The sequence below is a fragment of the Tursiops truncatus genome, chromosome 15 (genome assembly GCF_011762595.2).
Source record: "Tursiops truncatus isolate mTurTru1 chromosome 15, mTurTru1.mat.Y, whole genome shotgun sequence".
Taxonomy (NCBI): domain Eukaryota; kingdom Metazoa; phylum Chordata; class Mammalia; order Artiodactyla; family Delphinidae; genus Tursiops; species Tursiops truncatus.
Genome location: NC_047048.1, coordinates 78,375,366 through 78,399,007, shown reverse-complemented (window position 1 = coordinate 78,399,007; position 23,642 = coordinate 78,375,366). Strand labels below are relative to the sequence as shown.

The 23,642-nt window shown below is 44.1% G+C and overlaps 1 protein-coding gene across 3 annotated transcripts; it reads left to right on the top strand.

The window, feature by feature from the left end:
- Positions 1-5,590: 5,590 nt before the first annotated feature.
- Positions 5,591-23,419, top strand: CYP24A1 (cytochrome P450 family 24 subfamily A member 1). Of its 3 annotated transcripts, XR_002178118.3 has the most exons (13): positions 5,591-6,478; positions 6,700-6,890; positions 8,304-8,397; positions 10,237-10,333; positions 12,790-12,881; positions 13,539-13,650; positions 15,109-15,254; positions 17,964-18,130; positions 18,928-19,006; positions 19,486-19,683; positions 19,781-19,901; positions 21,762-21,899; positions 22,122-23,419. XR_002178118.3 is itself a non-coding variant. In XM_019944045.3 (12 exons), the coding sequence occupies exons 1-11, from the start codon at positions 6,221-6,223 to the stop codon at positions 19,889-19,891; spliced, it is 1,545 nt and encodes a 514-aa protein (XP_019799604.1). In that variant the 5' UTR covers positions 5,591-6,220; the 3' UTR covers positions 19,892-19,901; positions 22,122-23,419. The 3 variants fall into 3 exon arrangements, 2 of the variants coding, with proteins under 2 accessions (XP_019799604.1, XP_019799603.1); XM_019944045.3 differs by lacking the exon at positions 21,762-21,899; XM_019944044.3 differs by having other exon boundaries at positions 21,762-23,419.
- The last annotated feature ends 223 nt before the right edge of the window (positions 23,420-23,642 follow it).

Genomic DNA, 23,642 nt, shown 5'->3' with positions numbered 1-23,642 from the left:
TCTAGAGTGCAGGCTCAGTAGTTGTGGCGCACGGGCTTAGTTGCTCTGCGGCATGTGGGATTTTCCTGGACCAGGGCTCGAACCCATGTCCCCTGCATTGGCAGGTGGATTCTTAACCACTGCGCCACCAGGGAAGCCCTGCTGATGTAATTTTAAAAGTTAATTATGAAACGTATATGGTACTGTTGACTTAAAAACATTGTAAGCACAACATGAGAGTTATTTGGGGCAAAATGAGGGCTGCAGCCCAGGAGACAGCGTTTCAGATAGCTCTGAGAAACTGCTCCGAGGAGGTGAGGGGAGGGGCCGGGATATATAGGAGTTTTGCAACAAAGAGCAGGTAATTGGGAACATCAAAAAATTATGGTTAAATAAAGAAAACCAGATATTACAAGTTAAGGAATTTAGCGCTTTTCTATGTATGGGAAGGTGCAAGAGTCTGGGCTCACTGAAATCATTCCTTTGATATGCACCTCAGCTATCTAGGGCCTGTATTTTCACATCCTGAGTTTCCTCAGGACTCACCGCAGGGAGTGGCTGCAGTCGGACGGCAGCTAGATGGCGGGTATTCTTTTCAGCCCTGAGTTTCCTCACGGCTCACCAGCTCACGTTGGAGGGCTGCAATCATTGGTGACTGTGACATCCTTTGTTTATTGATATGGCAGGAAATATTCCACTTATAAATATTCCATTTATCAGCACCAATGGAATTTTTCAAAATCAATGGATTTTTTTCGTTAGTCAGTTTAGCTTGACTCTGGACCAGACAGTTATATCTAGATCTTCCAAAATTAATACTACTACTACAACTGCTAATAATAATAATAATAGTAACTGCTAATACTTACTATTTACCACGTAAAAAACACTATTCAAAATATTAATTCATTTAATTGATTTTCTCCATTTTTTTTTTAGATGTTGGGGGTAGGAGTTTATTAATTAATTAATTTATTTTTGCTGTGTTGGGTCTTCGTTTCTGTGTGATTTTCTCCATTTTTATGTGGAGATGCTCTATTACTTTAAAGAGGGCACATCTACATACAGACCTCGATTTCCCCAGATATTTCTGAAAAAAGAAAAAAGGAAATAAAACGTCTCTTTATATATAAGGTTTGTAATTAAACACAGGAACTGTGTTTCACCAGAACCACAGAATCAACCAAATAGAACAAGTACAGCTGTAACACGTAAGGCATTTAATCTTTGTTATTTTGCAATATCTTATTTGACAATTATTTATTGGGTACCTTGACTGATCCAAGCATAGTTATAGGTACTAAGAATACAGCAGAAGACAGACAGTCTTCCTGCCATCAGGGACCTCCTGAAACAAGCTAGAACTCAAGTTACAAGTAAAACTACAGTGTTATAATAACATATAAGAGCCACTATTATTATTCCCATTTTGCAGGTGAGGACAAGGTGGACCAGTTTGGTAATATGTAGCATGGTGTGTTCAAACTCAGGTCTGGCTTAAACTCTATAAGAAACAAGTTTACTCACACAAAATGGGAAATAACACTTAACTTACCAATTGTGTGAGTAGAGATACAAAATATCTGGCAGACACATAGTAGCTCTTCAATAAATTACAATTTGTTGGGATTTCCCTGGCGGTCCAGTGGTTAATACTGCACTTCCACTGCAGGGGGCACAGGTTCAATCCCTGGTCAGGGAACTAAGATCTCAAATGCCTCATGATGTGGCCTAAATAAATAAATAGTAAAATGACTTATAAACTTGAGTGTATACCTGTGTTTTTCATCTCCTTAGAAATGAACCTGCTCTTTTAACGAACTTTTACAAAAGTTCTCTCCATGTAACTGCATTTTGGAGGCTTTAAGATACATTTTTTCATAGTATAATTTACCAATAGGGCTGAATTCTACTCAGAAATTATCAAGCATATACAGGGGCCAAATGGACGTTTGTGAAGACAATGGTTGATTGCACTTCGGCTGATATTTCAAATATTCATCTTAACCTTCCCAAGACGTAAGTATAGTAACCCCCAATTTTATGAATGAGGAAACTAGGCTCAGAGAGGTTAAATAATTTGCCTAAGGTCACACAGCTAGTGAGTGGTAGAGCCTTGGCTTCAACCCAAGCTGTTGAAAGCCAAGCTATTCTTTTTGTCATATAGAATTGCTTCCTGTATGACACTCAAATAAAACCCTCCTGGGATCTTCCAACAGTCTCTTCCTCAGAAAACAAAGAATGTATTGATACAAATCTTTCTCTTTTCATTTGGCAATGAGGAAATCATCAATGATCAATTGCCTATTATGTGCTTATTGGATGCTGGCCAAGGTAAAAGGGGCGGCACTGTGTCATTTGCTCTGGCAGAGATAAAAAAAAAAAAAGGAGACAATGTCTGTAATTTCAAGGATTTTTTGTGTGTGTGTCTAATCAGGCAGGACACCCCAAGACAGATGCAACAGAGATTATGACCTTCATTATTTGACAGCCCAAACCCTGTTAATTCTTATTAATGTTAACAATAAACATTTTAGAACCTTTACTATATGCCAAGGACTTTCAGTGCTTTGTCATCCTCAGAAAAACCCTACTGGGTAGGTCCTCTCATTATCAGCACTTTGAGATGAGCTACCTGAGCCTGACAGAGATAAAAGTAAATTATCGCTGGTTGATCCGGCTCCTAAGTGGCTGAGCTGGGATTTGAACTCACCAGCATTTCTTTGCTAGTCTTCCTCTGGCTTTATTCAATTATACAGTTTCCTGAGTTGAAACTACAGTATTAAGTTGAACACTCGGTAAAACAACTGAGACATCTATGTTGCCTCTTTTGTATGTAGTTTGCAAAACCCATGGCATACAATACAGTAATATTGTAGGTAATATTCACCGAGCATTTTACTGTGCTAAGAACTATAGATGTATTATTCTCACAGCAACCCCACGAGATTGGCTATTTTCATTACTCTTATTTCCAGGAGACTTGACCTTTACCGTGTGGTTGGTTCTAATACCATCCGTTCGACAGATGTGGAAAGTAAGTCCTTCAAGTTTCCACAATCAGTAAGTGGATATACAACACACCCGCTAGTTTAGCCAAAGCTCTGAAGCACAAAACTATGTATTAACATTTGATATATTTGAGAGAGTGCTGTGTTTCTCAGCACAGAGAAATCAGCCGTTGCCCTCTTCGGGACCCTCAACCTCACCCTCATCACACAAGCTCACACAAATGCGCATGTGCACGCACACACACACACACACACACACACACACACACACACACACAGAATTTTGTCATCTGCGGTCACTTGGTGTGAGGGCTGGAGTATAATTATCCGTTCAGGACTTGGTAAGATTTCCCGGAACAAAACAGAGGGCCTGGGCCTGTCTTGGTAATGATGGTGGGCCTGTACCAGGCGCTTCAAGATCTCTCACTAGTAATTCCCAGCAACATCCCTATCGGGATGACTCACAGGGGCTCAAGCGACAGAGGAGGCCAAGGGAGGGAGAGTGAGTTTCTGGGAAGGGGCTCAAAGTAGTCATTTTGTATTTAGCTGCACCTCATCAAAGACGGGTATGTGTTGATGTCAACCAAGTTTTAAAGAACCAGCAGCACTGCTTTCTTCTGCAATCCGGGACTTTCTCCACTGGACATGAGAAAACAATTTCTCTGAAATAGGAATTTTCTTGCTGGCTATTATGAGACTAACGACTGCCTGCACTTCTAAGTATCTATTTGGAGTTTATAAAGCAAAATGATGCTAAACTCATGTGAAAACCTAGCAAATCTGAAATTATTTTCCTTTCTGCTTAAGCACACCTGCAGAGAGAGAAAGAAAAGAAAACACAGAGGGGGTGGGGGTGGGGTGGGGGGTGGGCAGATAACTCAATAGCTGACAGAACAATAGGATTCAGCATTTCTTGAGCACTTACTATGTGTCAAGCACCCTGCCAGAAGAAAGGCACACAGTGGTGAACTGAATGCTTCTTCTGTTTGGGGCTTTTTATTTATTTATTTTACCACCATTGAGGCGTAAAACAACATTTGCACCACACAGCTCCACATATACTGATCCCACCCACCTCCGTTTTGGAGATATTCCCATTTAAGAAACATTTCCAATATTCTGAGATATTCCTGGTTTAAGAAAGGGTGATGTAATATAGCATGTTGTATATGAAGGTACATAGCAAAGGCCAAAATCAGAAAATCTGGGTCTGACTTCCACATAACACTATGATAAGGTCTGTGACACAGGGCAAATTATAGAACGCTCTGAATTTTAACTTTATTTATTCATTTATTTTTTTGCCATTGGGCTGAAATGGGAAATTCTACGAAAAATGTCTAGCTTAGTGCCTGGCTTATCATAAGCCCTAGAAAGCTTTACATTTGTACACTAAGTAACATATGGTATATATGATATAGTGTCTATTACATATAGTATATATTCTATAGCATATGCTATAGAATATGTACTATATAGTGTATATATAGATATCTACATAGATATAATACATTATGTATGAATTATATAAATATATAACTATTACTTTTATTAACATTAACAGCCATTAACGTTTAATCAAGACAAATCTGAAATGACAGAGTTCAAGCTCAAGTCGGCCTGCAAAAGGTTTTCAAAAAACCAGCTAAAAGTTTACAATAAACTTACGAGAGAAGGATTTGACACCAGGGTCAAAATGACGCAGTCACGTGACTGAAAACCCTCAGAGGAAACAGAACTTCCCTCACCTCCTCCTTGGCTGGCGGTCGTTTTTGTACTGGATCAGAACGAAAGAATACGAACCACTTCAAAACAATCAGCAAAGTCTCCAACTTCTCTTCCTCGGTTAGTACAGAGAGTTCTACCCTTGCCAGCCACGAGGACCCTAGGAAGTGTGTGTGTGTGTGTGTGTGTGTGTGTATGGTGTGTTCCCTCCCGCGCTTGCTTAAGATGGACTTTGTAGGGATGGATGGGGATGGTAGGGGCCGCGGTTCGAAGGTGTAGGTGCCTAGCTTTTGCACAAGGTGGTCGGTGTCCAAATGGAGAGAGGGGCAGATGCCCAGTCTCAACCACGAGCCCTGCTTTTGCCTCTCATTTCATAACCAGCTAAAATGGCAACATCAGGTGGAGTACTGACGGTGGACTACGTTGTAGGCGCTTTACCTGCACCCACTCATTACATCTTCATAACAACCAAAATGGAGCAGCTAGGGAGAAAACTCTCCAAATTCAGCGGCTCCTCCTTGCCCAAGTTAAGACCATAAGGTGAAATCCCCTCTTCGGGTGCCTTTCACTAAGACTCAAACCCTCCCCACCTTGGGAGGTGCAGAAAGCCAAGCTTCCTCCAAAAACACTTCCGTCCAGGCTGGCAAAAAAACTGGTTTCGGGCAACGCGCGGGCTCTCGGGCTCCGGCAGGCGCCGGCAGCCTCCTCGGGGCGGTACTCGGAGACCTCGCCAGCGCGGCGACGCGATTGTGCAAGCGCGAGGCTGCAGTTCCCGGCCGCCGGGGGAGGGCGGGGAGGCGCGCTCGGCGCACGTCCGGTGAACTCCAGTGAGCGTGCCTTCCCTGGGGGATTATCTCCAGGGTGGAGTCCGCGGCGTTCCCGCCCGGAGAGCCGCGCTCCGGTCACCCGAGGCCCGGCGCCCTCGCTCACCTCGCTGACTCCATCCTACTTCCATGCACCACCCCCAACCCCGGGTCCCGCGTCCCTCCGGGCCTGGCCAGCCGTAACCCACTCCGCCCCACTTAGCGTGCTCATTGGCCACCCAGGGCCTGCCCTGTCTCCATAAATACATGGTCCCCGGGCATGGAGCACGGAGAGGGACAGGAGGAAAGCGCAGCGCCAGCAGCATCTCTTCTACCTTCCTAGACACCTCCACTTCGCTACTCCAGAGCTGGAAGTCAGACTCGCAACCAGCAGGCGGACTCACGTCCTTTCCTTTCCTCTTCCAAGAGCCACCCAACTCCCGGCTGCGCTCCTCCAGCCCCTGCGGCCAGCGCTAGGCGGGCATCCGCTCCCTGAGGCTGCCGCGCGGTGCAGCGTCGAGCATCCTCGCCGAGTTCCTTTCTGCTCTCTGTCCGTCTTCCGCCCTCTCCATCACACCTGCTGCCCCTCTTTGCCTCTCTTCCGCAGAATCGTCAAGGCCCCAGCTCTCGCCGGCGCCTCTTTAGCCACCTCGCCCTTCCCAGCCCCCGCACATTCCCAAGCGCCCGGTCTCCCCTGCTGCCATGAGCTCCCCCATCGGCAAGAGCCGCTCCCTTGCCGCCTTCCTACAGGAGCTGCGCAGCCTGGGGCAGCCCCCCAGACCCGTGACATCTACGGCGTGCGCGCCCCGTCGGCCGCGGGAGGTGCCCCTCTGCCCCATGATGGAACAGGGCGAGGCGCAAGACGCGGCCGCCCTGCCCGGTCCCACCAAGTGGCCACTGCTGGGCAGTCTGCTGGAGATTCTCTGGAAAGGAGGGCTCAAGAAACAGCACGACACGCTGGTAAATGCCTCGTCGCGCCCCCAGTTCCCGTTCTGCTCCCCACCTTGCTCTCCAAACCCTCCCCGAGGCGCGCGGTTCGGGCGCACGGTGCGCTCGGTTGTGTGTCCAGGCTGCAGCGGGCCCCGGTCCCCGAGAGGAAGGAGGCGGGGAGGAGGGAGAAGCGCTCTTGGGACTCTGCAGCGGATGCGCGCTTACTTTGCACCCTGCCCGGCCCGCTGCAGGCGGAGTACCACGAGAAATATGGCAAGATTTTCCGCATGAAGTTGGGTTCCTTCGACTCGGTGCACTTGGGCTCGCCGTGTCTGCTGGAAGCGCTCTACCGCACGGAGAGCGCGTACCCCCAGCGTCTGGAGATCAAACCATGGAAGGCCTATCGCGACTATCGCGAGGAGGGCTACGGACTGCTGATCTTGTGAGTCCAGGAAGCAGGATGGGGTTCGGCGGCTGGAAATTGGGAAGGGACGAGAATGAAGGTTCCCTGGGGTTGGACCCTTCTAATGCAGGGAGAACACGGAAGCCCGTACCTGCTGCGGTCACGGGCTCTTGCGTGGACTAGAGTGGGTGGAGGGACGTCTGGGCTGAGTACGCAACACTTGTGTTCTTTCTGGCAAGGGGGCTGGGCCAGGCCTTTCCGTCAAAGAAATGTCAAAAAAAAGGTTACGCGAATTATGATGTTTGGACTCTTGGGTGGAATGAGATTGTCAAGTTAGCATGCCAAGGCAAACATGTTATACAAACAAAATTATCCCTTAAAATTCTGCGACCCGCCCCTCTCCCCCCTTGGTAGCTCAAACGCCAGATGTTAACTCCTTTTGCTTTTGACAATGACCTTCCTTTGTAAAGGAAACTGTGGGAATTAGGAGATAGACCTATTTGGCAAGCTGGCATGGAGGGGTGTGGAGGTTGCATTTTAGAGAGAAATACTCTAATGTGATATGATTCCTCAGCTTTAACATTGTTAGCATTTAATACGTTAGCACTTTTTTTACCCCCAATGCCTAATAGTCGTATTTTTCAGGATATATATAATTACTGGATTTATTTATTTATGGCTACATTGGGTCTTCGTTGCTGCGCTGCGGCTTTTTCTAGGTGTGGCTAGCGGGCTCGCCAGCTCTAGAGCGTAGGCTCAGTAGTTGTGGAGCACGGGCTTAGTTGCTCTGCGGCATGTGGGATCTTCTGGGACCAGGGATCGAACCCGTGTCCCCTGCATTGGCAGACAGATTCTTAACCACTGAGCCACCAGGGAAGTCCCTAATTACTGGAATTAAAAACGGTATTAATGCATGATGCATCACAGGCAGCGTGGTCATCTATAGAGCAAGTGCAAAAGGGTTCATGATGAGAACAGGCTTTTTACAGCTCCGGTGAATCTCTCACTGTTATTTGAAGGCAATGGCAAAATTCTAAATTCGAGGTGTTCTGTGAATGTGCCTTTCAACCCAATTGAAAGAAGACAAGATTTTTTTCCTCAAACAGATCTGAGTTGCTGGTGAAGTGGGTGTTCACGTGCCCACCCTTACTGCTGGAAACAGGCCACTGGCCTCCCAGTTCAACCCCAGCGAGGGCACAGCAAAAGTTCTGAACCCAAATATGTGGACTTCATCTTTCTGTGCAATCTTTGGCTCAAGGGAAAAGTGATTATTCATCGTATTGTCAAACCAGCCCCGAATATTCCAATACTAATTATTCTCTGGCTGTTTCTTGGCACGATTCTGTGTTCATTTGGTTATATAGTTTATGAAGTCAGAGAACTGGAGGTGTCTCTGCTTCTTCGTTCTTTTCCTTTCCGTTTGCTCTAAATATAATTCTGCTTCTCTCCCAGGGAAGGAGAAGACTGGCAGAGGGTCAGGAGTGCCTTTCAAAAGAAACTAATGAAACCAGTGGAAATTATGAAGCTGGACAACAAAATCAATGAGGTTTGCAGGACGGGGTTCGCTTTCCTGGTTCTCCTGGGGATGGAGGGATTTAGTGGAGCTTCAAGCCACAGCTACAAAGTGCAGAAGAAAAGGCAGGCAATCTGGATGATTCAGGAGTCTTCCTTTTCTCCTCATTCCTCTCCACATCCTCCTTCCTTATTCCCCCCTCCTTCACTCCCTTTTAAAGTAGTATTACGATAAGGGAGCAGTTACGAACATAGACTTTGACATTCTACAGTCCTGGTTTTGAACGTCACCCCACCCCCACCAGCTATGTAACCTGACTGTACCATTTAACTTGCTCACTTTCCCAGTCTATAAACTGGGAGTAACAATTCCCACTCCATAGGTTTACTGTGAGGATTAAATGAGATAACACTATAAACTTCCTAGGTAGTGACAGCTGAGCTGGGTTTTTTAGGATGAGCAGGAGTCTGCAAGCCAGAGAAGGTGGGAAAAGGCATTCAGGCAGAGAGCATAGCCTGCTGCAAATATGGAGGCATGAGATGGTGTGTTCAGAGAACAGTACATTTAGTGCAGCTGAAGTGAAGCTTTCTCTGAAATGATGCTGGGCAGAGGGCAGGTCTTTACAATATTTTTGTGCCATGCTGAGGTTTTTAGATGTTATCCTTTAGCCAGCAGGGGCCCAAAGGGGGAATTTAAACATGTAGAGGATTCTTTTTACTCCTGTTCACTCTCAGTATTTATTTTGAACTGGACCCACATAGGATCATGTAGGTGAAAGATTGCAAATTCAGAAGCTTCCAAGGGCCAGGTGATTAATATCAATGTATAAGACAGACCCAATAGGGATTTTAGCAAGCAGAATAGTGCATGCTCTTTCTAGAGGGGACAGCTGCCCCAGCTCTGGCAAATGCCTGCCACATGGAAATGTAGACCCAGTGTCACCAGATCTAGTAATTATTATTATTTTTTGATGACTAATGGAAAATTCATATGTTCATGTGAAATCTCTGGATTTTTTGATGGTAACTAATTCAAAGTACTTTTTAACATGCTATGTGGACAAACTAAACATGCCCATTAGTTGCACCTGTGGATTTTGTGGTCACATATACCCTATTTCAGACCCCAGCAGAGCCACTTTTATGTGTCCAAGGGAGAGTGGCTTAGCTACTCTCTAAGCCTCAGTTTTCTCATCTGTTACCTAGGAAATGGGAGTAATGACAGTACTTTCTACCTCATGAGGTTATTTGAGGATCAGCTAAGGTAATACACTTTGTACCATGCCTCATTCTATACAAACCTCATTAAATGCAAAGCATTAGTTGTCTAAAACCCTGATTGTAGAAACTGGCCTCTAGGGGCTGTATAGGACCTGTCCAAGGTGACAGAGCTGTTTGGTAAAGGCGCTGCGTCCAGAACTTACAGTTCCCTGGCTCTAAGCTTAACATGCTTCATACAACACCAACCAGTAAGGAGACGTTTGCCTGCCCAGCTATGGAAGTGGCAAACCTCAGGGTAGCCAGAGTCCTTGAGACGTTGTCCCTACAGAGACACTGGGCTGATTCCTCCTTTGTGGTTTATTCTCCATTCTGATTAGAAGAAATGTTTTCCTTTTCTTAAATTTAGATCAAAAGCTGAAACCTAAGCTTCAGGGAGGCTGCAGGGAAAGCTCAGGAAATAACCCAGGACAAGGGTGTTGGGGCAGAAGATGAACTGCCAAGGAGAATATATAATTAGTGATGATTCAGAATGAGTAACATTATGGGCAGTGAATATACAAGGTAGCAAAACCTGAAGCTAACTTACTGAACTTGAAACTTTTGTTTTCCTCCAGTGACTGAAATGTGTCTTTGGTGATTTCTTTCTGTTAAGGTCTTGGCTGATTTTACAGGTAGAATAAGTGAGCTCTGTGACGAGCGAGGCTGCATTGAAGACTTGTACAGCGAGCTGAACAAATGGTCATTTGAAAGTAAGTTTTCTTCACATCTTGTTCATTTGATTTTGCAAGTGATTTTGAGAACAGACATGGCCCTGTGGACAACTCTTCTGTAATCATACACTATTGCTGAGTAGGAAAGGCCATAGCAGCCCTCTTAATGCTTTCAGGCATTTAGGTGATGCTCTACCCTCTGGACTGTTTATGTAGTCATTCAACAAACATTTATACAACACCTGCTATGTGCCAGGCACTGTACTAGGGACACAGCAGTGAACAAAACAGGCAACATCCTTGTTCACATGGAGCTCAGATTTTAGTAGGGATGACAATCAACTAGTAAATATATTTTAATATATACTCTGCCAAGGAGTAAGGGAGTCAAGAAAGAATGTAGGTTCCTAGGTGAGGCAAGTCTGCTTGGTAAGGAGACATTTGAGGTGAGACCTAAAGGAAGGCAAGGAGCAAGCCACTGGGGTATCTGTGGGAAGCCTGTTGGGACTGTGGAGACAGGAGGTGCAAATGTCCTGGGGTGAAAGTATGAATAATGTCTTTGGGGAACTTCGAGGATGCTGGTGTGAGTGGATTATGGGGGGAGGGGAAAGAGGAGCTGAGAAAGATTAAGCCGGGGCCTGAAAGTCCCCGCAAGAACATTTACTTTGAGTCCGATGTTGAGCCATGGAAAGTTCCGAACAGAAGGGAGCATGGTCACTGTTTTCAAGGACCACGCTGGGAATAAAAGCAAAGCCCTGCCTTGACGTGCTCGCTGCCCAGTCGGTATGCAGTCAGGGGAACGAGGCAGTAGCAGTAGAATGCGGAGCACTTGACTGAGGGGGTTCAAGGCTGGGGGAGAATCCTAGCGGCTGCCTCAGCTGAGCATGGTCAGGGATGCTTCACAGAGGTGGTACCATCTCAGCCGAGGCCTGGGGGATAAGCAGGAGTTTCCCAGGTGAAAGTGAAGGAAGATGGAATGTTCCAGGCTGAAGGAACAGAGAGTGTTGCGTTAAGGAGAAAGAAGGGTGTTCTGAGTAACTGGAGCATGTCCAGCAAGGGACGAGGATGTCCAGGGCAGAGGATAGGAGGAAGCAGCAGCCAGCCCATGTCAGTCCTGTAAACCAGGGATGGGCATTTGGCTTTGAGCCCAGAGTCCCTGGGAGCAATAGGAGAGTGATTTTAGCTGGAAGGTGCCAAGGTCCGATTTGCTGGAAGGATCACTCTTGACTGCTAACGTGAGGGATTGGAGAGGGTGCCCCGGGACGGAGGCTTTTGTCCTGACCTGTCTCCCCCATCAGATAGACCTCGTTGTAAAGTTACAGACTGTCATCTTAGCACTTGAGAAAGCCCCATGCCAATAAGAAATCCACAGAAGGTGTTAAGGGAAAGAGGGAATGATTATAGAGGAGAAAAGAAGAGTACGCTTTGGAAATCGTCCACTGGAAATACCCAGATTAAGGAGTATCAAATGCATTTCTTTGCAAGTCAAAGAAAACCTGACCATGGTGGTTGACAAATTATTGTCCACCATTATGAGAAGTCCTGAGGAAGCCAGTCCACAGCTGGCACTCAGTGATGTCCCCGGGACCCAAGCCTGTTCTGTCTTCCTTCCCATCCATCCTGAGCTAGTTGGCTTCTTGCAGAATGGCTCCTGCCCCTCCTGTCCTCACCCCTGCATTCTAGCAAAACCAAGAAGGAAAGAGGGAAGAGCTAAACCAGCTGTGCTTTCCCCTTTATCAAGAAAGCAAAAGTGTCTCCCTTGAATCTCATTGGCCAGACCTGGGTCATGTGACTGCTTTGGCTGCTACAGGAAGCCAGGGAAATCAGGAAACAGAATTGTCTTAGATCAATCCTGACTTATTGCCTGAGGACTGATACATTGACAGCCTAAATAAAATCGGGGTTCTCTTAGGGAAGAAATGGGCAAGAATGAGTATGGAGTAGGTCATTAACAATGGCTGCTACACATGATATCAAGGGTAAACTCTGAGAAGATCAAGACGTTACAGGAGAGATTCACTCATGTACAAAAATGGCTGCATCTTCACAGAGGCTTTTCCGATCAGGAGGTTCTGCAGGGGTGAGTCATTGGACCTGGAAATAATTCTAGAAAGAGAGGAGAGTAATCAGGCCCCTTTCTCTCAGAGAATTTGCTTTTCCTCTGTTCTTCGAAAAGATCTTTTTTTTTTTTTTTTTGCGGTACGCGGGCCTCTCACTGTTGTGGCCTCTCCCGTTGCGGAGCAGAGGCTCCGGACGCGCAGGCTCAGCGGCCATGGCTCACGGGCCCAGCCGCTCCGCGGCACGTGGGATCTTCCCGGACCGGGGCACGAACCCGTGTCCCCTGCATCGGCAGGCGGACTCTCAACCACTGCGCCGCCAGGGAAGCCCAAGACCTCACTTTTATGGGAGACAGAATTGAGCCTTTGGTAGCCAGCTAATCATGGACGCCAGTGTCGTTGTGAATGGGTAACAGTGTTGATTATTTTAAATAACAGGCATCTGCCTTGTGCTATATGAGAAGAGATTTGGGCTCCTTCAGAAGAATGCAGGCGATGAAGCTTTGAACTTCATCATGGCCATCAAAACAGTAAGCATCTCCTGGGTAGAGAACCTTTCCTTATAAAACGTTTACAGAACCTAACAAATGTGCATCACAGTGTTTCCCAACAGTGGCATCCACACATATTTGATTGCAGTAGTTAAGTGTTCATTTTAATATGTGTTGCATATTTTCATAAATGAACGTACATAGACGTACATATAATAAAAAAAGGCACATTCAGTCGTTGTCAGGCAAGGTGAAAGTAGGTATTTCAGTTAAAGGTCAGTTGATTAAAATACTATTGCAAAGAGTCTGAAAATTTTCAGATTAAAATTTGGGGGATTGTTTAGGTTGTATGTAGAGACAGTAGACCCTGTGAAACTGGTTTTAGGAATGGCTGAAGTTTGGAAATTATTGGAAATGGAAATGGATATGAGATTTGTATCCTTCTTTTTTTATGTTTAGGTCATAAGATCAATTTTTTTATGAAACACATCCAGTGGAAAAGCATCCCAAAGATGATTTTCATATGTCCCTGGAGGGTGGGGCCGGGGACTGTGCTGAGAGCCCTGAGGCATCCTTGGAATTCCGGCCTTTAGGGGAGCAAAGGGTGCAGTTGTTTAGAACGCTTCTCTCAAGGAGTGCAAGTTGTCTTTGAGAGAAAGAGAAACGGGGGTGAAAAGGCATTTGTGTTCCCCACAGATGATGAGCACATTTGGGAGAATGATGGTCACGCCGGTCGAGCTGCACAAGAGCCTCAACACCAAGGTCTGGCAGGCACACACTCTGGCCTGGGACACCATTTTCAAATCAGGTAACGTGGCCACATGTACCCAGCAACCCTGTCTCCGGAGCTGCTGCCGGAAGGTCTGGATGATCTTGGCCTCAGCACCCCATCCTTTGATGGAGTTGCTCCTCCGGATTCTTTTGGGCTTTGCAAACTCATGAATTTGGGGATCGCCCTGGTACAGATGAATTCTAGGAAAAGGCAGGAGGTAGTTTTCTGTAGTCTTCTTTGGGAGCTAGGAGTGGTTAAAAACAAGAGCTTTGGAGTCAAAGATTCCTGGGTTCAAGTCCCAGCTCTGTCATTGGGTGTGGTGGCTTGGCCAAATGCACTCTTTTTCATTCTCAGTTGTCTCGCCTCTAAAATGGGTTAATAGTGGTAGTAGTACGTACCTCAGTACAACTGTTTTCAGTTCTAATATAGATAACTTAAAACCTGGCATATGATGTAGTGGGAACTGTCACTATTTCCTGCCAAGAAAATATGTAATATAATTTGTGCAAAACCTAAAAAAAAAGCAAAACCTGGCACAGTCCAATATCTCAATGGATCAGAGCTATTTCGGCTACAGGATGAAGGGAATATTTGGTGCTAAGTATTGTTCTGAGTATACACACACACACTCATTTAATTCTCACAGAAACCCTGTAAAGTAGGGTTTTCTATTAGGCCTGAGTGATAGAACTGAGACACAAAATTAAGTAACTTTATCAAGATTGCATGCTAGGTAATGGCAAAACCAGGGTTGAAGCCAGGCAGAAGATCCAACTCTAACCGCTGTGCCATTTATTGTCATCATTTTTACCATCATCACCATGATTATTATTACGGTGGTGGCTTGTATGATGGATTGAAGTGAGGGAGGTACATGCCTAGAATGTACTTGACAGACATCACCATTACTGTCAGCATGCATGGGCACTGCACGTGTGTGTGTGTTTATGTTTGGTAACAATGGTGGAGGGTTTCTCCTCTCCTCTGCTGCCAGGATTTGGGAGCCAGATCCCACTGTGCCTGTATCAGTGACCATATCTGCTAGATGCTTGGATATGGGACCAAGTTCTGATTCTGAGAACAGACCCAAATGCCACCTCTGTCTCATGATGACCTCCCTCTCCCAAGCTCTAACCTCTTCCTACTCAAAACGTGACTGCAGACCCAGCAACAGCATCCCCTGATAGCTTGTTAGAAATCAGACTTCCAGGCCCACCCCAGACTCTAGAATCAGAATCTGCATTTTAAGAAGATGCCCGGGGGATTCTTGTGCATGTTAATATTTGAGAAGCCCTGCTCCTGTGGGCATTGGTCAGGGCTTGCTGACTTAACAACAAGGCAGTATTAGCTTATCTGACAAATTGTCAAATTGTCAGATTGCCTGCAAAGACCCTTGAGATGTTGCAAGGAGAATTTGATCCTGGGTTCCATTTCACTCTTTTCCTCCTCCTAATTTTCAGCTGATTTCCTCTCCCTTTTTCTCTTCTCCAACAGTCAAATCTTGTGTCGACAACCGGTTAGAGAAATATTCTGAGCAGCCCAGTATGGATTTCATTAGTGATATTTATCACCACAATCAGCTTTCAAAGAAAGAATTGTATGCGGCTGTGACGGAGCTCCAGCTGGCTGCGGTGGAAACGGTAAGGGTGGGGCCGGTTTTAGTTTGCTAAATCAACGGGCTGTAAAATCTTTTTCATGATGAATTTTACGTAGTCATTCAACTCACCTATTCCATAAGGATTAACTGAGCATTAGCTTAGCAGACATAAAAATTCTCATACTAGAGATGTGCAGGAGACCCAGAGCACAGCCTTTGTGCTTAAACATATGATAGAAAAATTCATGTGCTTTAGAGACAGAAATCCGGTTCAGGGTATAAGTGCTACGACAAATATGCAAAATGCGACAGGCATTAAGAAGCAGTAAAATCCTACAGCACAGCAAGGTAGATAATCGAGGTTTTTAAAAACTGGATATATTTTAGGCTGTGCATGTTACCCCAAAGTGCCTAACCGTGGATGTTATTTAGTCTAAAAACATTGGAATACTCTGCAATTCCAATAATATTTTTTTCTGCTTAAAATTGTCAACAGAGGGAGTTTGGGAAACACTTGATTTCAGTTTAAAGGAAACAGCTAATTTTGTTGTTTTTGCGGTACGCGGGCCTCTCACTGTTGTGGCCTCTCCCGTTGAGGAGCACAGGCTCCGGACGCGCAGGCCCAGCGGCCATGGCTCACGGGCCCAGCCGCTCCGCGGCATGTGGGATCCTCCCGGACCGGGGCTCGAACCCACGTCCCCTGCATCGGCAGGCGGACTCTCAATCACTGCGCCACCAGGGAAGCCCCCCCCCCCTCGTGGAACTTAAGTGGTCTTGGGGCACAGATGATAGACATGTAAATAAATAATGAAATAGGATCATTTCAGATAGTGATCCAGGACCTGGAGGAAGCCATCAGGGTGAAGTCATAGAGAGGTAGGGGAGGTCGTCTCTCTCTGAGATGTCATATTGGAGCTGACACTGGAATAACGAGAAGGAGCCAGCCAAGGGAAGAGCTGGTGGAAGACCACTCGAAGTAGAGGAAACGGCACATGCCAAGGCCCTGGGCAGGAAGAAGGATGGACTGGAGACCTAGCACATGTGGTCAGAGTTGACAGGGGAGAAGATGATGGGCCCTGTTAACCGGGAGCCTTTGTGAGGCATTTGGATTTACTGCACCTGTGATGGAAATCTCTTGGAGTGTTTTAAACGAGGGAGGAACTTAATCAGATTGATGTTTTGTAAAGTGGGCTCTGGCTGGTGGATGGAGAATGGACCTAGCAGAGACAGAGTGGAAATAGCAAGGCCAACTCGCTATGAGATGTGTCTCCTCCGTGGAGGTCAAGCCGGGATACTTTGTGCCCATGAGGTTTCTCAGGCCACTTCCCCTCCATTCAGCCCCTGCAGTTATCCTAAAAGGCCAGGGCTGTCTTACAGGGCTTTGGTGAAAGCTACAGTTATCTGCCTTTTGGAAACTCTATTTGGTACTTGCGGTAAGGGACCCACTGATACGGTTCAATCTGTTTCTTTTTTTAGTCCTGGCTATTCTGAAAGTCACATTTGGAAAATCAGAGAAATTTGAAAGTGTATCTAATTTGGTGGCTATGCCCTCTTCCTGTTTTGTAAATTGGACTCTTGTAATAATGACATCCGCGGTTTATTTGCAGCTGAGGCTGGCGGTCCTCTGACAGGAAGAAGGCTACTTGGAGGCATCTTCTTCCAAAGATAATAAATACCATTGGCTCCAAATTGTCCTGCACTTGGCTCATTTATGTGAGTGGCACATAGCACTTAGCAAAAGCGTCTTCATGTCTGCAGAGAGGACACAATGACCATTTTTATGGGAATATTTGGCTTAAATTAGACAAAAATAGGCCTAAAGACAAATACATAAGACTACCAGTGGTGAGTATTATGAAGCTAAAAGCTGCACTGGTTGTTTCTGCCAATATTTTTTCTCTTCTCATTGCCTTTGGAAAGGAAATAAAGGATGCCACTTAAAAGGCCATGAGTCTTTGTCAGAAATTGTGGCTGGTTCTTTGAAATACTCAACTTGACGCTAGAATTTCTTATTTTGGTGTTGGCCGCCTCCTACCAGGGCTCTTTCCTTGAGGCTGAAACCCTGGGTCAGATAATGCCTTTTTATTTTTGTGGTAACTTTTGAGGGTGTGGCAAAAAAAACTTTCTGTTAAATTCCAGGAATGCAACTTCTTGTGCATTTGCATTGCAAAATTTAAAAAAAAAAAAGACACTTTTATTAGCAACACTCTTAGGCTCTCTCCTCATTCAATTTTCATATTATTTTTTATATTAAACAATTAACAAATTTCATTTTGAGATAATTATCGATTCACATGCAATTCTAAGAAAAAAAATAGAGAGGATCCCTTAATCTTTCACCAAGTTTCCCTCAATGGTAACATGTGCATAAGATAAACTGTTATCACAACCCGGAAATTGATACTGTTGCAATCGTCCATCCGACTCTCATTGGGCCAGTTCTGCATGCCCTCATTTGTGTTCAATTTTTGTACCAAACTATATTTTGCGTCCTAATGCAGCTGATTATTTAAAGAATTCTACTTTGATTCCCTCAGGAAATAAGCTATTATTTGTTGATGTGTTTTAGAAACTAAATCTGACTTTTCATACAGGGCATTTGTTTGAAGCACAGCCAGGAAGGACATGTAAAAAGGCGTCACTCCTAATGTTTTCATGACGAGGTGGTAGGCATCACCTTTGGTCCAGCTCATACTGGTTTTAAGGCAGTTTATTTGCAGAAAACTCAAGTTTATGTCCATTTGGCTTTCAGACAGCAAACAGCTTAATGTGGATCCTCTTCAATTTATCTCGTAATCCCCACGTGCAACAAAAGCTTCTTAAGGAAATTCAGAGTGTACTGCCTGAGAATCAGATGCCACGGGCAGAGGATTTGAGGAATATGCCATATTTAAAAGCCTGTCTGAAAGAATCTATGCGGTAAGAACACGTGCCTAAGCCAATATGAATATGTCAGAAGGCTGTTCTCTGCAACACATAATGAGGGGTGCCCTCCCACAGATGGCTCCCACGGTTGATTCGTAAACATATACCAAGCTACAAAAAAAAAAAAAAAAGAGCCTTTGGACCATATTCCTTTTCTATTACTCATTTCCTAAATCGTTTGGGCAAATTCTATTAAATCTTGGAAAGTCAGAGTCTTGCCCTTTACATCAGTAATCATAATACTCTAATGGACGCTATGAGCAATAATTAAGATTAGGGGCACGATTGAAGGATGTGAGATGAAACCTCAGCAAGGAACCATATTATTATATAAGACATAGAGACACCTTTGGTTTTGAGCCTCTGTATAAAATGTTCTTTGAAAATTCTTTTTCTGGAAAACAAAGCTCACAATGTCTTAGGGTCAGAAGGAAATATCTTTAACTTCATGAAGGGTAGTTGGGAGAAACCGAGAACAAACAACAAGCTTGAGGGCGAAGCATGTCAATGTACACATTTGAATGTGTACGGGGAATGAAACCGAACAAACACTATTAACAGCTATGAAGCAGGCTTGTACTTGGGGGTTTAACCAACACGATAAGATAAAGAATATAAACAAGAGGTGTAAATATTGGGAAGAAAGAGACAGAACTTCTTTGTAAAGAGTTGGGATCATGTTCCTTTTTTGAGAACTCAGGCAGCAACTATTTACTTAACCAGAATCTGCATTCCCTTGAGCTAGAACTTGGTCTGTGCCCACTTAGACATCTCTGATCTTGTTTTTTCAGGCTTACCCCGAGTGTGCCATTTACAACTCGAACTCTTGACAAAGCAATGGTTCTGGGGGAATATGCTTTACCGAAAGGAGTAAGTAGAATTTGTACAGTCTGTACCTTACCCTTTTCAAATATCCATCAGATCTCCCTAAACGTTTCTACTGGGAGAGCATTCATTTTGGAAATGTGTAGATTGCAGTATGTAGTTGACGTGTTGTGTAGTCTAGCATTAGGAATAATGGTCTTCTGTCTCCATAGACAGACCTGGATTCAAGTATAGCCTTGAGTGAGTTACATAACCTCTGCGAGCCTCAGTTTTCTCATCTGTAAAATGGGAATAATAAAACCTACCACATGGGATTGTTGTGAGAATGTGATGTAAAATTTTAAAGTTCATGCCCTATTTATTGTGCCAGTGTCACCTGGCACATTTCAAGCACTCAATACATGTTGGCATTCATCATTATTATACCTTTGTGGGTTACTTTCACATTTGTAAGGTGATGGCTTTTGTAAATTTTGCTATTCAAACGTTTTCTTTAAGTGCTTTGTGTTTCTGTGTGTTTTTAGACAGTATTGATGCTAAATACCCATGTGTTGGGGTCCAATGAAGAAAATTTTGAAGATTCAAGTCAGTTTAGACCCGAACGATGGCTTCAAGACAAGAAAAAGATCAACCCTTTTGCCCATCTTCCATTTGGCATTGGGAAAAGAATGTGCGTTGGTCGCCGATTAGCCGAGCTCCAGCTGCACTTGGCTCTCTGCTGGGTAAGACCCTGATGGGATTTCTGCAGCTGTATTCTGGGCTATTCCTCAAGGCAGGAGAAGAGGGGTGATTCTGCTTTTTTGTGCTTCTGTGTTCCAGATCGTCCGCAAATATGACATCGTGGCCACAGACAAGGAGCCTGTGGAGATGCTGCACTTGGGCATCCTGGTACCCAGCCGACAGCTCCCCATTGCTTTCTACCAGAGATAGGAGGCCTCAGGTGAGCATCTGGGGTGTGGAGAATGGCCAAGAGGTGAGCCAAGCTTGGAAGTCAACCATACTTGGCTTGAAGTCCCTGCTCACTGTTGGTTCACTGGGTGACCTTGAACAGTTACTTAACCTTTCTGCCTTCACATTTTTTGTTTCGTTTGTAAAATGGGGACCAAAATAGTATCCATCCAGAAAGATGATATGAATACAAAATACCTGGCCCAGAGCCTGGCATCAACTAAGTGCTCCAAGATGCAAGCTGCTTGTCATGGTTTTTGCTTGTGAATATCGGGGTGGGGGGCAAACTTTTTCTGTAAAGGACCAGTTGGCAAGTATTTTAGGCTTTGCAGGACATAAGGTCTCTCTCACATCCACTTTACTCCACCTCAGGGCAGCCTCAGACAACTGGTCAATGAATAGGGGTGACTATTGTATTAGTTTTCTATTGTTGCCATAACAAATTACTAAAACAAATTACTTACAAATTACTAAAACTTGTATTAAATAGCACACATTTATTATTTTATCATTCTATAGGTCAGAAATTCAACACAGCTCTTGCCAGGATAGAATCAAGTTGTCATTCGGCAGGGCTGTGTTCCTTTCTGGAAGCTCTAGGGGAGAATCTGTTCCCTTACAGATTTCCGTTGTTGGCAGAATTTAGTTTCTTATGGCTGTAAGACTGAGGTTCCTGTTTTCTTGCATCAACTAAGAGTTATTCTCAGCTCCTAGAGGCCACCATTCCTTGGTTCATGACCTCTTCCTCCATCTTCAAAGCCAACTAGCCTCTAGGTTTCAAATCCCTCATCCTTCTTCTATTGCATCTCTCAGACAGGATATCATTCAGGATGATCTCCCCATTTCGAGGTCCATAACCTTAATCACATCTGCAACACTCCCTTTGCAATGCAAAGTAATCTATTCACAGGTTCTGGGGATTAGGGACTCAGCCTTTTTTGAGGGCCATGATTCTGCCTACCAGTACTATATTTCAATAAATCTTTATTTGTAAAAAGAGCTGGTAGTACTTATTGGACCATAGGGTCTTGATTTACAGACCTCTGGCATAGAAGAGGAGATATTTACCAGCCTGTATTAAATACAATGTAATACTTTTTCTGCAACATACCCTTTATTACCTTTTCTGACAGTGTGGGTGTTCTCATACCAGCTTCATAATTTTTGCCATATTCATATATCAGCTATTTAATTGCTGCTTAATTATTTCCTTTAAATTAACATAGGCCTAATAGTATACTTTAGCCTTATTTCTAATTTCCTTGATGAAATGGTGTTTTTTTAGTCTAGTTATTTCCCCCTAATCCACAATAAAATGAATTTTCAACTACTGAAGGGATAAGAAGTTAGCCTGAGAAATCTCTAGTATTATCAGATGTGAAAATATGACATTTCTGATACACAGCTTTATAGAATTAGGTGTCAGTGGTAAAACTCAGTCTTAGTCACTCTTCCCTTTCAACGACATCACCTAGAATTTTGCCTAGAGCTAGTTGCTATTTGCTAACTGCAAGGGTATTTGCTGATAGGTGGATTATTTCGGGAAACATGCAATTACAGATGAAATTTCTGAATGAGGCCCAGTGAATTCCTCCCTACGTGTCTGGTATCATTAGGCAATTGTCAGATTCTGAACATGCCAACAAACAGAGTTGAATCAAGTAGGATAATGAAGGAATTCTAGCTTAATTGCGAAACTTCCAGTCTTCAGCTAGGACAGTGTGCACAGTTATCTTGGTGAAACACAAGAGCCCAGGGCACTACTGGTTTTAGCATTTATTTTTTTGCTAATAATTCCTCTTGTTTAACTATACTGCTCTGATGTATAATTGGGGTATACTTTATTTTCCAGATTTTTTTTTTTTTACCAAGACCACGAGCAGCAATTTTTACCCTTTTGCAAGAATGAGGCTTTGGGCTTCTGCATGACAGGAAAGCACACATCAAAACCCTGAGCATGAAACAGCATGTAAAGAACATTTAGCCCCAGGTGTTTATACTCTTTCTTCTGTACAATTGTTCTAGAAGCTGTACTGTCTGTGTAGCTGATGGTATTTATTAAGATGGTATCTGGCTCAGGGAAAGCAGATTGTTGGAATGCCAGGCATTCTACAGGGTTTACCGCCTGCTTACACATAACTTACACGTAACTGACATCAGCACCACCCTGACTTACACAGAATTGCTCATCATCCTGTTTTCTCTTGTATAGGGCAGTTGGGCACTTATCCGTTGGTCAGGTAAAAGTCACTAAATGGGGCTTCCCTGGTGGTGCAGTGGTTGAGAGTCCGCCTGCCGATGCAGGGGACACGGGTTCGTGCCCCGGTCTGGGAAGATCCCCTATGCCGCGGAGCAGCTGGGCCCATGAGCCATGGCCGCTGAGCCTGCGCGTCCGGAGCCTGTGCTCCGCAACGGAAGAGGCCACAGCAGTGAGAGGCCCGTGTAACGCTAAATAAATAAATAAAGTCACTAAATGTTTCTGTCCTAGCTTTACCAGATTCACTGCTGGAATCTTCACTTCTCAGAAGTTTACATTTCACAATGAAAGACCGACTATAGCTAGATTATTGGCGGCCTGTGTAGTATTGACGATCCATTTGTTGTAACTCTGTTTAATATATTTGGGGAAATACTGCTTAATAATAGAAGCAAAACTAAATATTGGTTAAAGTTATCAGGTCTCTATGAAGCTGTTGTGTTTTTTTTCTTGTTTTGAAATAGAAACATTATTGGAAAATTAGAGAAAACCTCTATGTTAAGAAGTACTTTAATGAAGTCAAAACCTCCTGTCTAAGAATGCCTTAATGATTTACTGTGGCATCATTGTGTTAAAGGATCCTGAAATTATTTAATTATGGCATTGAATCTATTTAATCTATTAAGGACTGGATCAGTAGTTTTTAAATTGTGTGTGTGTGTGTGTGTGTGTGTGTATTCTAATGGCAATTTGCTTACATCACTTAAAAATATATATATGATATTTGACTTAGAAGTTTAGGGCAATGTTCTAAAGTTTAGTCATGGCTTAAAAATATTCAGTGACTTTCCCTGCCTTAATTTTCCCAGCTATAGATGGGTCAGTAGTAAAGTGTGCATACATTATAGATTAACTAGGTAAACCATGTTATGTGACTTGAACTCCTTGGGAAAATATGATTTCATAAATGGAAAAGGCATATAGATTTAAGCAATACTTGTAAAACTCTTAAAAATTGTGTTTACATGTAGTTTATTTGCACAGGTTTTTACTACTACTTTTCCTAAAAGCATACTATATGTTTCTGTATATTTGATAAAGATTTCCCTTTTTAGGTTACATTTTTAGACTATTTCAGAAGTGTACATTTATATCTTTATTTTGAACAAATATGTGCACATCACCAAAATAAGTATATGCTTTCTCACTGCTGTGAAATTCTTTTTAGAATTACAAATCCACATGTGTTGTCAGATTTCATCTGTATATCTTCTTTGAATTCTCTAAAAGAATAAAAGTTTTCAAATATGTGAGATGTTTCCCCTTCATTGCATTTCATTTTTTAAAAAAATTTATTTATGTTATTTATTTATTTATGGCTGTGTTGCGTCTTCGTTGCTGCACATGGGCTTTCTCTAGTTGCGGCGAGCGGGGGCTACTCTTTGTTGCGGTGCACAGGCTTCTCATTGCCGTGGCTTTTCTTGTCGCGGAGCACGGGCTCTAGGCATGTGGGCTTCAGTAGTTGTGGCATGCAGG

Excerpts from the sequence above, each read along its gene's own strand:
- CYP24A1 (XM_019944045.3), top strand. The coding sequence starts at position 6,221 with ATGAGCTCCCCCATCGGCAAGAGCCGCTCCCTTGCCGCCTTCCTACAG. Across the intron at positions 6,891-8,303 it reads GGCTACGGACTGCTGATCTT|GGAAGGAGAAGACTGGCAGA; the intron begins GTGAGTCCAGGA and ends CTTCTCTCCCAG. Across the intron at positions 19,684-19,780 it reads TGCACTTGGCTCTCTGCTGG|ATCGTCCGCAAATATGACAT; the intron begins GTAAGACCCTGA and ends TCTGTGTTCCAG.